The following is a 12674-nucleotide window of genomic DNA, read 5'->3' as shown; positions in this document are numbered from 1 at the left end:
TAATCAGCTGCAGGACAGACTGAAATCCTCCTCTCCTCTCCATGCGCAGCGCACAGGACGCACGGAGGCACGTTCATTTAAACATGGATCTGGGTATCCTGAAAAGATTTTTCTGCTATCAAAATTGTGGGGGGATTTTCATTGCACTCGCTGTCCTTTATACACGGCACACGCATGTGAGAGGGAGGGAGAGAGAGAGGGAGAGAGACACACACACACTGCTGCTGCTGCTCTGGAGGACATGTGGCAACCGCAGCCAGTCAGTGTTCATTGGTGTGAGAATTGTTTGGGCAGCGCGTGAGATTGAAGGTGAAAGAATGTGTCACACGCCAGAAACGTGTGAGTTGGCAACCCTGCGTTAGCAAGTAAATTATGTTAGATAGGTTGAGGTAGGCTAGGTGTTTGTCATACAAAATTGGATGTTGAGAAACCAAATTGATGAGCCGGGGGTTCCCCCATTTTAGCAGCAAGCTACCCAAGCTCATGGAGGTATGACAGCTGTAAACAAAGGATTTCATTGATCAAATGTATTTTTCCCATGTGTGAAAACACTTTAGTGTAACGTTAAAAGTTATCGGGCCATATCGTCACAAAAGCGCTTGTTTTGCGCTCGTTTAACGCTGCACGCAATGCAAATTAAGGGTGTGCACAAGCGTATTTGTATTCTCCCTGCCGATCTATTAACTCTATGCCTGTTATAATTGTACTAGACATGCATGGGGTAGGCGTGCCACATGCCAAACCAGGCGTGTCCGTGCAAAATGCGCAAAACCTGCAGCGCAGTGAAGGGCAGGGCAATTCCTTTACTGTGTGTGTGTGTCTGAGTAAATTTATGACATCACTGATGATGTCATCACTCAGTGGGACAGACAGACAGGCAAGAAAACAGCCAGCCCTAGCTCCCTTTTATAGAAAGAAGATAGATAGATAGATAGATAGATAGATAGATAGAACTGGGGAGGCGGAGCCCAGGTGCAGGGGAAAGCCTTTAAAAGGGGGAAGGGGGGTAGGGGGTGGCTTGAAGTTAATGGTGTGTATGATGACGATGGGCTTGGTAGGTTTAATGGGATGGGGGCCCAGCATGGGAGGGGCACTGGCATTATCATTCTGTAGTATCACACTGACTAAATGAAGGCTTTTGTTGCAGCCAAGATTGCAGTGTTTTGAGATGATTAGAGGGTTATGGCTATGCACACACGGCGAGGAGGGAGAGGAACACTATATGCATCCCACACACATATCTGCGGTGGCATCGGCACAAACGTTTGTGTGCAGTGTAAGTGGCTTTGTGTGTGTGTGTGTGTGTGTGTGTGTGTGTGTGTGTGTGTGTGTGTTATGATAAATTGCTATTCATCACAGCCCTCTAGTGAGAGCCCATTCCATGAAAAGTCTAATGCAAGAGCGACCCACTGCGCTCTCAGAAAACACTTAACACACGCCACAAATGGCCTAATAATGCCGACGCGGGAAAGGAACAAAATTAGGACCATAAAGTTAAGTAAATATTTCTCCCCATCTCTCGCCTCTCCACCCTATCCGTCCGCCCCTCCATCTCTCTCTCTCTCTCTCTCTATCCCTTGACACACATCAATTTCCTCCTCTCGTCTCCATGGTCCTCTGGGCCTGGGCTGAGTGATGCATGCTGGGACCTTGGCACAGGCCAGGAGGCTAATGAGATATTAGTGTGCGTTTAACTCCCACAGAGTTCACTTCCTCTGCTCCTTCCTCCACCGCTCCATCTCCCTCTCCACCCGTCTGGTCCACTGCTGCTTAGCTAACCCCTTCCCACCTCTTAAGGTGGGGTGACACAGGTCAATATGGTCTCAATTAATCAGTGGCTTTTAATTTACAAGTCTACTACTTCCTTCACCTGGAATTTGTCATTATGGTGACTTCTATGGTGACAGGTGTCCCCTCCTCCCCGTTACCCATGAAAGTAGATGAAGGGTCTTAGCAGCCAATTGGATTAGACCCTTGTGGTTGGCTTTACTGACAATGCCACATCCCTGTGGTGAGTAGATATTAGGAAGGGGAGAGCTTGGCACAGACAGAGGGCAGTGCCATGGGAAATATGACAAGACCTTTACTGTGTGTACAGACTGGCTTTCACATACCTTTACTGTGTGTACAGAAAGGCTTTCACAGACCTTTACTGTGTGTACAGACTGGCTTTCACAGACCTTTACTGTGTGTACAGACTGGCTTTCACATACCTTTACTGTGTGTACAGAAAGGCTTTCACAGACCTTTAGTGTGTACAGACTGGCTTTCACATACCTTTACTGTGTGTACAGACTGGCTTTCACAGACCTTTACTGTGTGTACAGACTGGCTTTCACAGACCTTTACTGTGTGTACAGACTGGCTTTCACCGACCTTTACTGTGTGTACAGACTGGCTTTCACAGACCTTTACTGTGTGTACAGAAAGGCTTTCACAGACCTTTAGTGTGTACAGACTGGCTTTCACATACCTTTACTGTGTGTACAGACTGGCTTTCACAGACCTTTACTGTGTGTACAGACTGGCTTTCACAGACCTTTACTGTGTGTACAGACTGGCTTTCACATACCTTTACTGTGTGTACAGACTGGCTTTCACAGACCTTTACTGTGTGTACAGACTTGCTTTCACAGACCTTTACTGTGTGTACAGACTTGCTTTCACATACCTTTACTGTGTGTACAGACTGGCTTTCACAGACCTGTGTGTACAGACTGGCTTTCACAGACCTTTACTGTGTGTACAGACTGGCTTTCACAGACCTTTACTGTGTGTACAGACTGGCTTTCACAGACCTTTACTGTGTGTACAGTAAGGCTTTCACAGACCTTTACTGTGTGTACAGTAAGGCTTTCACATACCTTTACTGTGTGTACAGACTGGCTTTCACATACCTTTACTGTGTGTACAGACTGGCTTTCACAGACCTTTACTGTGTGTACAGACTGGCTTTCAGAGACCTATACTGTGTGTACAGACTGGCTTTCACAGACCTTTACTGTGTGTACAGACTGGCTTTCACATACCTTTACTGTGTGTACAGACTGGCTTTCACATACCTTTACTGTGTGTACAGACTGGCTTTCACAGACCTTTACTGTGTGTACAGACTGGCTTTCACAGACCTTTACTGTGTGTACAGACTGGCTTTCACAGACCTTTACTGTGTGTACAGACTGGCTTTCACATACCTTTACTGTGTGTACAGACTGGCTTTCACATACCTTTACTGTGTGTACAGACTGGCTTTCACAGACCTTTACTGTGTGTACAGACTGGCTTTCACAGACCTTTACTGTGTGTACAGACTGGCTTTCACAGACCTTTACTGTGTGTACAGACTGGCATTCAGAGACCTATACTGTGTGTACAGACTGGCTTTCACATACCTTTACTGTGTGTACAGTAAGGCTTTCACATACCTTTACTGTGTGTACAGACTGGCTTTCACAGACCTTTACTGTGTGTACAGACTGGCTTTCACAGACCTTTACTGTGTGTACAGACTGGCTTTCACAGACCTTTACTGTGTGTACAGACTGGCTTTCACATACCTTTACTGTGTGTACAGACTGGCTTTCACATACCTTTACTGTGTGTACAGACTGGCTTTCACAGACCTTTACTGTGTGTACAGACTGGCTTTCACAGACCTTTACTGTGTGTACAGACTGGCTTTCACAGACCCTTACTGTGTGTACAGACTGGCTTTCACAGACCTTTACTGTGTGTACAGACTGGCTTTCACAGACCTTTACTGTGTATACAGTAAGGCTTTCACAGACCTTTACTGTGTGTACAGTAAGGCTTTCACAGACCTTTACTGTGTGTACAATCCGGCTCCGTTAGGTCACCTGCAGGGGTGCTCTTTACACTTCCTGAGAGATTCAGCCCGATCGCACGTAAAATGAAAAAAGCTGTGGCCGAACACAATTCTGCTCACACACAGACACTTCGCATTCTTAAGATGGCACCATCTACTGGCTGAAAATGTAACATAGAAAGAAATAGAATAAAACAGAAGAGAACTACGTGACGCGTTCATGTACGCGCAGTGTTGTGCGCGATGCAGATACACTTCCGGTTGCGTAACACTGAAAACTGCCAACGGGTGTGTGTGTGAACGCATAACGAAATTTCTCCAACACTGGTCACACGTGTACACGCTGTAAGTAGCTGTGCTACGCAGCTTGTCGTTACGCGTGATGTAGTTTGCGCACATCATAGTGCGCGTACGTGTGCACGCGTGACAAGATTGACTATGTTAAGTCATGCAGGCACACACACGTTGCTGCGCATGTGTCAGTGAATAGTGACGTCGATAGGACCTCATAGTGTGTGTGTGTGTGCGCGCGCGCAAGAATAGGTGCAGGTGAGTGTGTTGCATTCTTAATCATCAGTGTGTGTCTGTCAAAGTGTCAAGCATCTGTCTCACCAGTTCCTTAAAGGTCCCATATTATTCATAACATAACATACTGTACATATAGGCTACTTAGTCATGCTTCAACCTAACAACCGACATAATGTGAAAAGTAAATGCCTCTACACTGTTTCCCTAAAACATGTGCTTGTACAAGGCATTTTCATTTGCATATTTGCAATTTGATTTGACATGTTCTGTCACAAGCTTTATTTTACAAGAAGCTGCCATGTTGGTTTTGGAGTTTTTCCCCGTGTCTGCACCCTCCCCCAGCCGACCAGGTGGCCAATCAGAGCAGCACCTTATTATCATGACACCTCCGCCCACTCAGAACAGTGCATAATTAATGAGGGGAGAAACAGACGATGGAGAGGCCTCACAGAGCCTGGATTTTTTTTCAACATAAGTAATAACCTTATTTTAAAGACCACTGAGAAATGTTTTAAACTGCTAAAAATAGCATAATATTGGACTTGTAAGCGTTCATGACAGGATCCTCCCACTGTCTTTTTGCATACACAAGCCCCTGTGTATGTGTGTCTGCAGGTACGAGCACATTCACGCACTAAAACCACTCCGCTCACCAGTTGCTCTTCCATGTGTGTCGCACGTGCGGGTCGTGGATGTTGTGTTTGTCCGCCTGCTCGTCCAGGAAGTCGAACATGTACTTGATGGCCAGTGGCAGGGCGCTGCCTCGATGGGCCGTGCTGAAGATGGTCTCAAACAGGTCGTCCACAAACTTCTGTAACGTGCCCTGCACAGGAGGAAGAGACAAACTTCTGTAACATGCCCTGCACAGGAGGAAGAGACAAACTTCTGTAACGTGCCCTGCACAGGAGGAAGAGCACAAACTTCTGTAACATGCCCTGCACAGGAGGAAGAGCACAAACTTCTGTAACGTGCCCTGCACAGGAGGAAGAGACAAACTTCTGTAACGTGCCCTGCACAGGAGGAAGAGACAAACTTCTGTAACGTGCCCTGCACAGGAGGAAGAGACAAACTTCTGTTTTTTTACTTAACATAACATAAAACATAAAATAATAATCCCCAAGCTTTTTCACATAGGCTAAATGGAAGAAATATATATATAAGACGGTAGAAAAATATGAGCCCTACATTAATTGGGCAGTAGGTTGGGTCAGTGCCTACATTAAAAACAATCTAAGAATACCTTAATCTTAAAACATGTTTTGTTTGTTCACCTCCTGTCAGTCATTGGAATGAAAAATGTGTTGTCAGGTGGGCTAGTATAATGTTTTCACTATAGAGAGCCAAAGTGAACGTCACTTCCTGTCTCTCTCAGCATACCAGCATCTGAAAAAATATGAATGGTGGTGAACGGAGAGAGACGTGACTCTTTTTTGCCACATGCCACATGTACATTTTGTCAATTTAAAAGATAACTATGCATGTCAAGAAAGTCGCAGTATTGTCCTGAAACTGAAACGTAAGGTTTCGTTTTGTCAGTCGACTACATCTCTCATCTCGTACAATACATGTATACGTCACACCATCAACGACATGGACTGGCGGGAGAGACATCACTTATGCGACTGGTTGTGTGTAGTCTTTCTGATGTATAACTTATAGTGCCACAGTTTTGCCACAAACTGCGACTTTCTTGACTTGCAAAGTTATCGTTTACATTGACAAACATGATGTGTACCCTAGTGTTGCTCCGATCGATCGGGATCCGATATCGATTGGAGTGTGCACGTGCAGCAGCTGTCGGTGAGAGAGACAGAGAGAGAGTGAGGGAGAGCGCACGCGAGTGTATATTGAAATGGTCTTTAAGAGAGAGTGTAATAAATAATAAATATAAATATATAAATAAATACATAAATAAATAAATACATAAATAAATAATAATGCTACATGATAAAAAGAACGCTTCAATCGACGCTGTGATCGGTTATATCGGATCGGCAGATACTGATTCCAGCGATCGGTGATCGGCCCCAAAAATCCTGATCGGAGCACCCCTTGTGTCCTTGTGTACCCCGTGGCACAATTCAAACGGGATCAAAAAGAGTCACATCTCCCTCCGTTCACCACCACCACGCTGGTACGCTGAGAGACGCAGGAGGTGATGTTCACGTTGGCTCTCTATAGCCTACTACTCTATACCATGATAACGAAACACAGTAATGATGACCCCACTGCCTATTTCTAATAGCATGATTACTGACTGTTTCTAATGTTAGCATGAACACACTGCAGTCAAATGTAGTTTGACTTTGCGTGGCTGCAAAGGAGAGCCACTCTCCCATCCCATGCTCTCACTGCCAAACCCAGAGCTGCAGGTTCATGACTCCCCACTGCAGGGAGGGAGCCGTAGGTCTATGCTGTTGTATGTGGCAATATTTAAATGCTGCATTCATTTAAAAATAATAATAATACAATGCAAAGTATGAGGTGATTATGGCAAAATCTCACTGCAATACAAACAGATACATACAAACCGCAATAAAACTGTTGACTGGGATATTTTTGGCGTAGATTATCATACCATTAAAAGTTGCTATCTATCGATGCCTACTGTAGTCAGCATTCATATACTTGTACACTGTGTGTGCGTGCGTGCTTATGCATTCTGCAGGGCATGTCATTTTAGTTTGTCCACTATCTCTGATGTTGTTTCTGTGTCTGGCTCGTCCTATCTCCACGCCCTGGCCCCTCAATCTGCTGCCAGCTTTGATGGGGGAAATTGTTATTTCACAGCTGACTTTTAATAATATGTGGGAACATCTCCTAAGCCTCTTTGTGCTGTGGATGAGCTTGCACACTGCACCATTGACCCTAATTTGATTTAATGTTGGCGACTTTTGAGGAGAGAGACAGAGAGATCATCTAATCCTGTTGTAACAAATGAGCCGATGGGACGCACAGGAAGAAGGCGAGAGCGAGGGATGGCAATGAAACCATAGAGGTTTCCTGTCAGTAAAGAAGGCCATTGAGTGTGGCGGTTGAGGTGTGTATGAAACCATAGAGGTTTCCTGTCAGTAAAGAAGGCCATTGAGTGTGGCGGTTGAGGTGTGTATGAAACCATAGAGGTTTCCTGTCAGTAAAGAAGGCCATTGAGTGTGGCGGCTGAGGTGTGTATGAAACCATAGAGGTTTCCTCTCAGTAAAGAAGGCCATTGAGTGTGGTGGCTGAGGAGTGTATGAAACCATAGAGGTTTCCTGTCAGTAAAGAAGGCCATTGAGTGTGGCGGTTGAGGTGTGTATGAAACCATAGAGGTTTCCTGTCAGTAAAGAAGGCCATTGAGTGTGGCGGTTGAGGTGTGTATCAAACCATAGAGGTTTCCTGTCAGTAAAGAAGGCCATTGAGTGTGGCGGTTGAGGTGTGTATGAAACCATAGAGGTTTCCTGTCAGTAAAGAAGGCCATTGAGTGTGGCGGTTGAGGTGTGTATGAAACCATAGAGGTTTCCTGTCAGTAAAGAAGGCCATTGAGTGTGGTGGCTGAGGAGTGTATGAAACCATAGAGGTTTCCTGTCAGTAAAGAAGGCCATTGAGTGTGGTGGCTGAGGAGTGTATGAAACCATAGAGGTTTCCTGTCAGTAAAGAAGGCCATTGAGTGTGGTGGCTGAGGAGTGTATGAAACCATAGAGGTTTCCTGTCAGTAAAGAAGGCCATTGAGTGTGGTGGCTGAGGAGTGTATGAAACCATAGAGGTTTCCTCTCAGTAAAGAAGGCCATTGAGTGTGACGGCTGAGGTGTGTACAGGCGTCGGCAAATAAAAATCCCATGTGGGTGGGAGCGGGTGACCGAGGGGAGAGGTAGAGAGAGGTAGAATCCGAGTGGGAGGAGGGAATCCTGTTAGTCCCACAATCACGGCTATCATTCTAATGTGGCCCACATCCCCCGACAGCTTATGGCTCTCCTATGAAGATGAAAACATATCTCTTTCAAGTCCGTGTGCCATCAAGGTGGCGGGGGGGCGGGGGCCAACATTTTGTGTGCGTCGATATTTAAACCTGTGTCTGTCTAGCAGGCCGTGACATTTCACGTCACCCCGCGTGTCAGTGGGAGGTTTTTGCTTCAACATCCTCATCATCATTCATCGTGCTTTCCATCGTTCCCTGGAGGAGCGGAGGCTGGCGTGGTAAAATCACCCCGCCACCGTCGACCCTGTGATTAGACTGCACTCTAAACACACTGTGCCATCAACATGCCTGACTCTCCTGACCAAATGAGACGACAGAAAACAATCAGAATGAGAATTGGGGCGGCGTTGAAAGAGAGAGAGAGAGAGAGAGAGAGAGAGAGAGAGAGAGAGAGAGAGAGAGAGAGAGAGAGAGAGAGAGAGAGAGAGACCAAGGATGAGGCAGAGATGTATCACGCACACAAGGAAGAAGTGAGAGAGGGGGGAAATGCAATCAAGCCTTGTGCCTCTCCACCCTCCTCACCCACACACAGGCGGTGCCCACGCGCCGTCTCACACACACACACACACACCTCAACACACAGGCGGTGCCCACGCTCCGTCACAGTGACACTGATGGAGCTAATATGAGAGACGTCAGCGGTGTTGCCAGGGAGAGGTATTTATTGGCAAGGTGAAAGCCAAACGCAGTCAATTACGCTGCCTGTCTGCCCAATCATTTCTCACCAAGAGAGATGGCCAGCCAAGATAAACGGGTTATTCCACAAAAACAATCCATCTGGAGAGACGGTGTGCTGTCTGGAGTCGGCAGCCACCTTCCTGCACCCTGGACTGGGATAATGACAGGGAAAATAGAGCATCCTGGAGAGGCCGAGAGGTGACACGCGCACACCTGTGTGTGTGTGTGTGTGTGTGTGTGCGGGAGGATATCTGTGACTGTGTGTGTATCAGTGTGTGTGTGTGTGTGTGTGCGGGAGGATATATGCGACTGTGTGTGTATCAGTGTGTGTGTGTGTGTGCGGGAGGATATACATGTACATGTATGTGACTGTGTGTATCAGTGTGTGTGTGTGTGTGTGTGTGTCCATGGTCAGCTGATGATGTGTTTGAGTAGTGCATTTTGACTGAGAAAGAAAGGCAGGTTTTGAGTTGTTTGTATATTAGAAAGCAGCAGTGATTAGCGATACATGTTTGGCACACATGCTTCATACTGTAGAGAGTGTTGCCACATTCTGCAAGAAATGACAGATGTTTTGTTTGTATGGTTCTGCATCCTATTCCTCTGCCTGTGTCTGCATTGACTGAAGGCACTTGGTATTTACATGATAGGAACCACAAGAACACAAGTGAGCGGGATGTAACCTGCAAAACAAAGGCTCAAAAGCGAAGTTCCCTAATGAAAAAATGGCAGCCTCAACATGCTCACATCTTGGCCCTCCTTTGTACCTTCCCTGTGCGTCTCTTTGGCTGTTTTTTGATAGAAAGGACGTCTTGATGGGGAAAAGAAGGAAGCAGGCGCTTTAGGAGTGGATTGTTAATTTACATTCAGCTGTCGGATCAAAGTCACATTTCCCTCCAAACCAAATTAACTTTTTCCCTTTTTTCCTGAAGGCCACCGAGGCACATTCAAAGAGACCCAATTTTAAAGCCATTTCTATTTTTGCCTGATAATATCTCTTTTTAATACAGAAACACCTTCAGCAGCTTCACAGGTCTTTTCTTCTTGAGCCTCTTTGATATGCTGCCAGTGTCAACGCAACAGTAATGAACAGAGAAACAACAATATCTGCATATTTTCTCTTCCCCACCTGAGGGGATAGAGGATCCATTTGAACACAGGGGTGACTCATCCAAACAGCAACATGAATATATAAATAAGGTGTGGGTGTTCTGAGTCATGACAGGCTGAACTTTATGTGACATTTGAGCCTGTCAGCTGCTGAGCTGCCCAGAGATAAAGAAACCATTTTCCAAAAGCACAAGTATGTGATACTGAGCTAAACGCTTGCTGTTGAATCATAAATCGTTTTTCACAGCTTTTTCAGATTTCCCCCCGTTTTCTCTCCAATTGTAATGGTCAATTCCCTAGACTGTCCCGGTCGTTCACCAGCAGGACGTAGCACGTGGGAGGATCACACTATTCTCCCCAGTTCTCCTCCCCTCCGAACAGGCGCCCCGACCGAACAGAGGAGCCACGAGTGCAGCGACCAGGACACATACCCTTAATCCAGCTTCCCACCCGCAGGCATGACCAATTGCGCCTGTATGGGCGCGTGACCAAGCCGGAGGTAACACGGGGGCTCAAACCTGCGAGCCTTGTGTTGGTAGGCGGGGAATCTACCGCTGCACTACCTGGACACCCTATCATTCCATTTTCTAAATCTCGTCATGTGAATTTGAAGGGGGGGAAAACATGAAATACATGACAAAATGAGCCGTTAAAAAAATTCCCCAGTGCCCATGAAGGAATAAACATCCTCAGATCTCGGACTCACCTTGGTGGCCAGCAGTCGTGTTAGGTAGATCTCGGAGACCATCTTGCTGCCGCGGTCTCCCTCCTTCTGGTCTCCATGCTCGTGGTTCTTCACCAGGTGCCAGACCTTCACTCCGCTCTCCAGGTCAGGAGTGATCATAGGAGTGCGGGAGCGCAGGCTGTCAGGGCTTCCGGTGTACTTGATCATGTTCTCTGTGAGGAGAAACAACACGTTAGTTAGATGTACTGCTGACATAGTACTGACGCAACTTTCAAAGCTGGAAGACCACAAATATCAGTCGGAAAAGCAGCTATTTATGCTTTTTCCTCTGGCAGGTAAACACAGAAACAGCTAACATCAAAGCAACAATCACAAAGACAAAGGCAGCAAAGGCAACGCAACAAATTAGAAAAAGTATGAAAGAGATCAGTCCATTGTTTAACAAAAGATACCAAAGAAGCACACAACAAAGCAAAGCCTTGAGCCTGCGTTTCCCTGGTAGCATACTTTTTGTATGTGTGTGTGTGTGTGTGTGTGTGTGTGTGTGTGTGTGTGTGTGTGTGTGTGTGTCTGTGTGTGTGTGTGTGTGGGTGTGTGTGTGTGTGTGTGTGTGTGTGTGGGGGGGGGTGGTTGCGGTTTATTTCTCTGGGAGATTGGATATGAAACTTTTAGTTAGAGAGCGAGTGCCCACGTTTAATTTTTCATGGCTTCTTCTTCTCCAGGGATAAGACACAACATCGCAGGCCGACACAAAATCGAACAGGTGTCGAGCGAGATGAAATATGCATGGCCCACCCAGTGGCCGGAGTGGTGATGACATTTCCAAACACACGGCTCAGTGAATGTTTACACAGTGTGAAAAAAATGGATCAGTGGGTGCGGTTTGGGGACAAGAGAGGCTAAAAAAGAAGAAGAATAAAAAAACACTAAGGGTGTTATTCACCATGACAGAAATCAATGTGTCCAGAGAGAAAAGCAGCAGGAGTGTGGAGAGGGGAGGGCTGGGGGAAAGACACAGCTGGAGACAGCAGATACAGTACAGAGAGAGTGTGTGCATATTGGCCACTCAAATTTCACCATAAACTGCAATTATTTTGTGTGTACTGTATGTATACATGTGTGTTTCTGCATCTTGCTTAGCTCAATGCTATTCAGTCAGCAATATTTCACACTAGCTGTGTAATAAGAAAAACAAAACCTGACCTGTTTTGAGAAGTATGAACCTTATACTTAAGCAATAGATCATGACAGGCCGTGCTATATACTCATGCTTCACCCGACGCCGTAGGCGGAAGGCGAAAACACCCTTAGGTGTGGGACATGAGGGAAAGATTGGATCCTAAGGCAGCTACCTTAGGCCGGTTGCACAAAACACCTTGGGTTAAGATTTTCCTTAAAGTCTAAATTAAGATTTCCATAAAATAAAATTGGTTGCACAAAACACCCTTAAGCCTTCTCCTTAAGGTTAAACATTTATAGGAAAACTTAAAGACAAGACATAAGGGTGTTTTGTGCAACCAATTTTATTTTGTGGAAACCTTAACGGACTAAGGAAAATCTTAACTAAAGGTGTTTTGTGCAACCGGCCCCTGGGGCTCATGTGCAGACTTAAGGCTGAAATATACTTCCGCCTCAACTTGGAGCCTTGCCGGCGGCAGCTGGTCCTATTCACCTTATGTAGCCCCGCCCACTAACTGGCTGATCCCTGTGTTGGGACATAAGGTGAATACACTCGAACGTCAGCTTGACGAGGGCTCGCAGGGGAGTCCCCAGCAAAATGAGCGAATTGTGTGATTTCACTAGGAGTTCAATGACTAGAAGTCAAGGAGAGAATGTAGGGCATATACTTAAGCAATATAGCACGAGAGCAAGTGTGTTGTGCAGAATATATC

At 46.1% G+C, this 12674-nt stretch overlaps 1 protein-coding gene across 2 annotated transcripts in view; it reads right to left on the bottom strand.

Moving 5' to 3' along the window:
- plxna4 (plexin A4) overlaps positions 1-12674 on the bottom strand; it is a gene marked incomplete at both ends in the record, with an annotated part of 489925 nt that overhangs the window by 15926 nt on the left and 461325 nt on the right. For both annotated transcript variants that reach the window (XM_083659977.1, XM_083659976.1), the window contains 2 exons: positions 5008-5177; positions 10804-10994. In XM_083659977.1, the coding sequence (XP_083516103.1) occupies positions 5008-5177; positions 10804-10994 (361 nt within the window). The remainder of the gene's footprint in view (positions 1-5007; positions 5178-10803; positions 10995-12674) is intronic.

Source organism: Poromitra crassiceps (assembly GCF_964638095.1).
Source record: "Poromitra crassiceps genome assembly, chromosome: 2".
Classification (NCBI taxonomy): Eukaryota; Metazoa; Chordata; class Actinopteri; order Beryciformes; family Melamphaidae; genus Poromitra; species Poromitra crassiceps.
The sequence above is the reverse complement of the archived record's forward strand: the minus strand, read 5'-3'. Positions and strand labels throughout refer to the sequence as shown.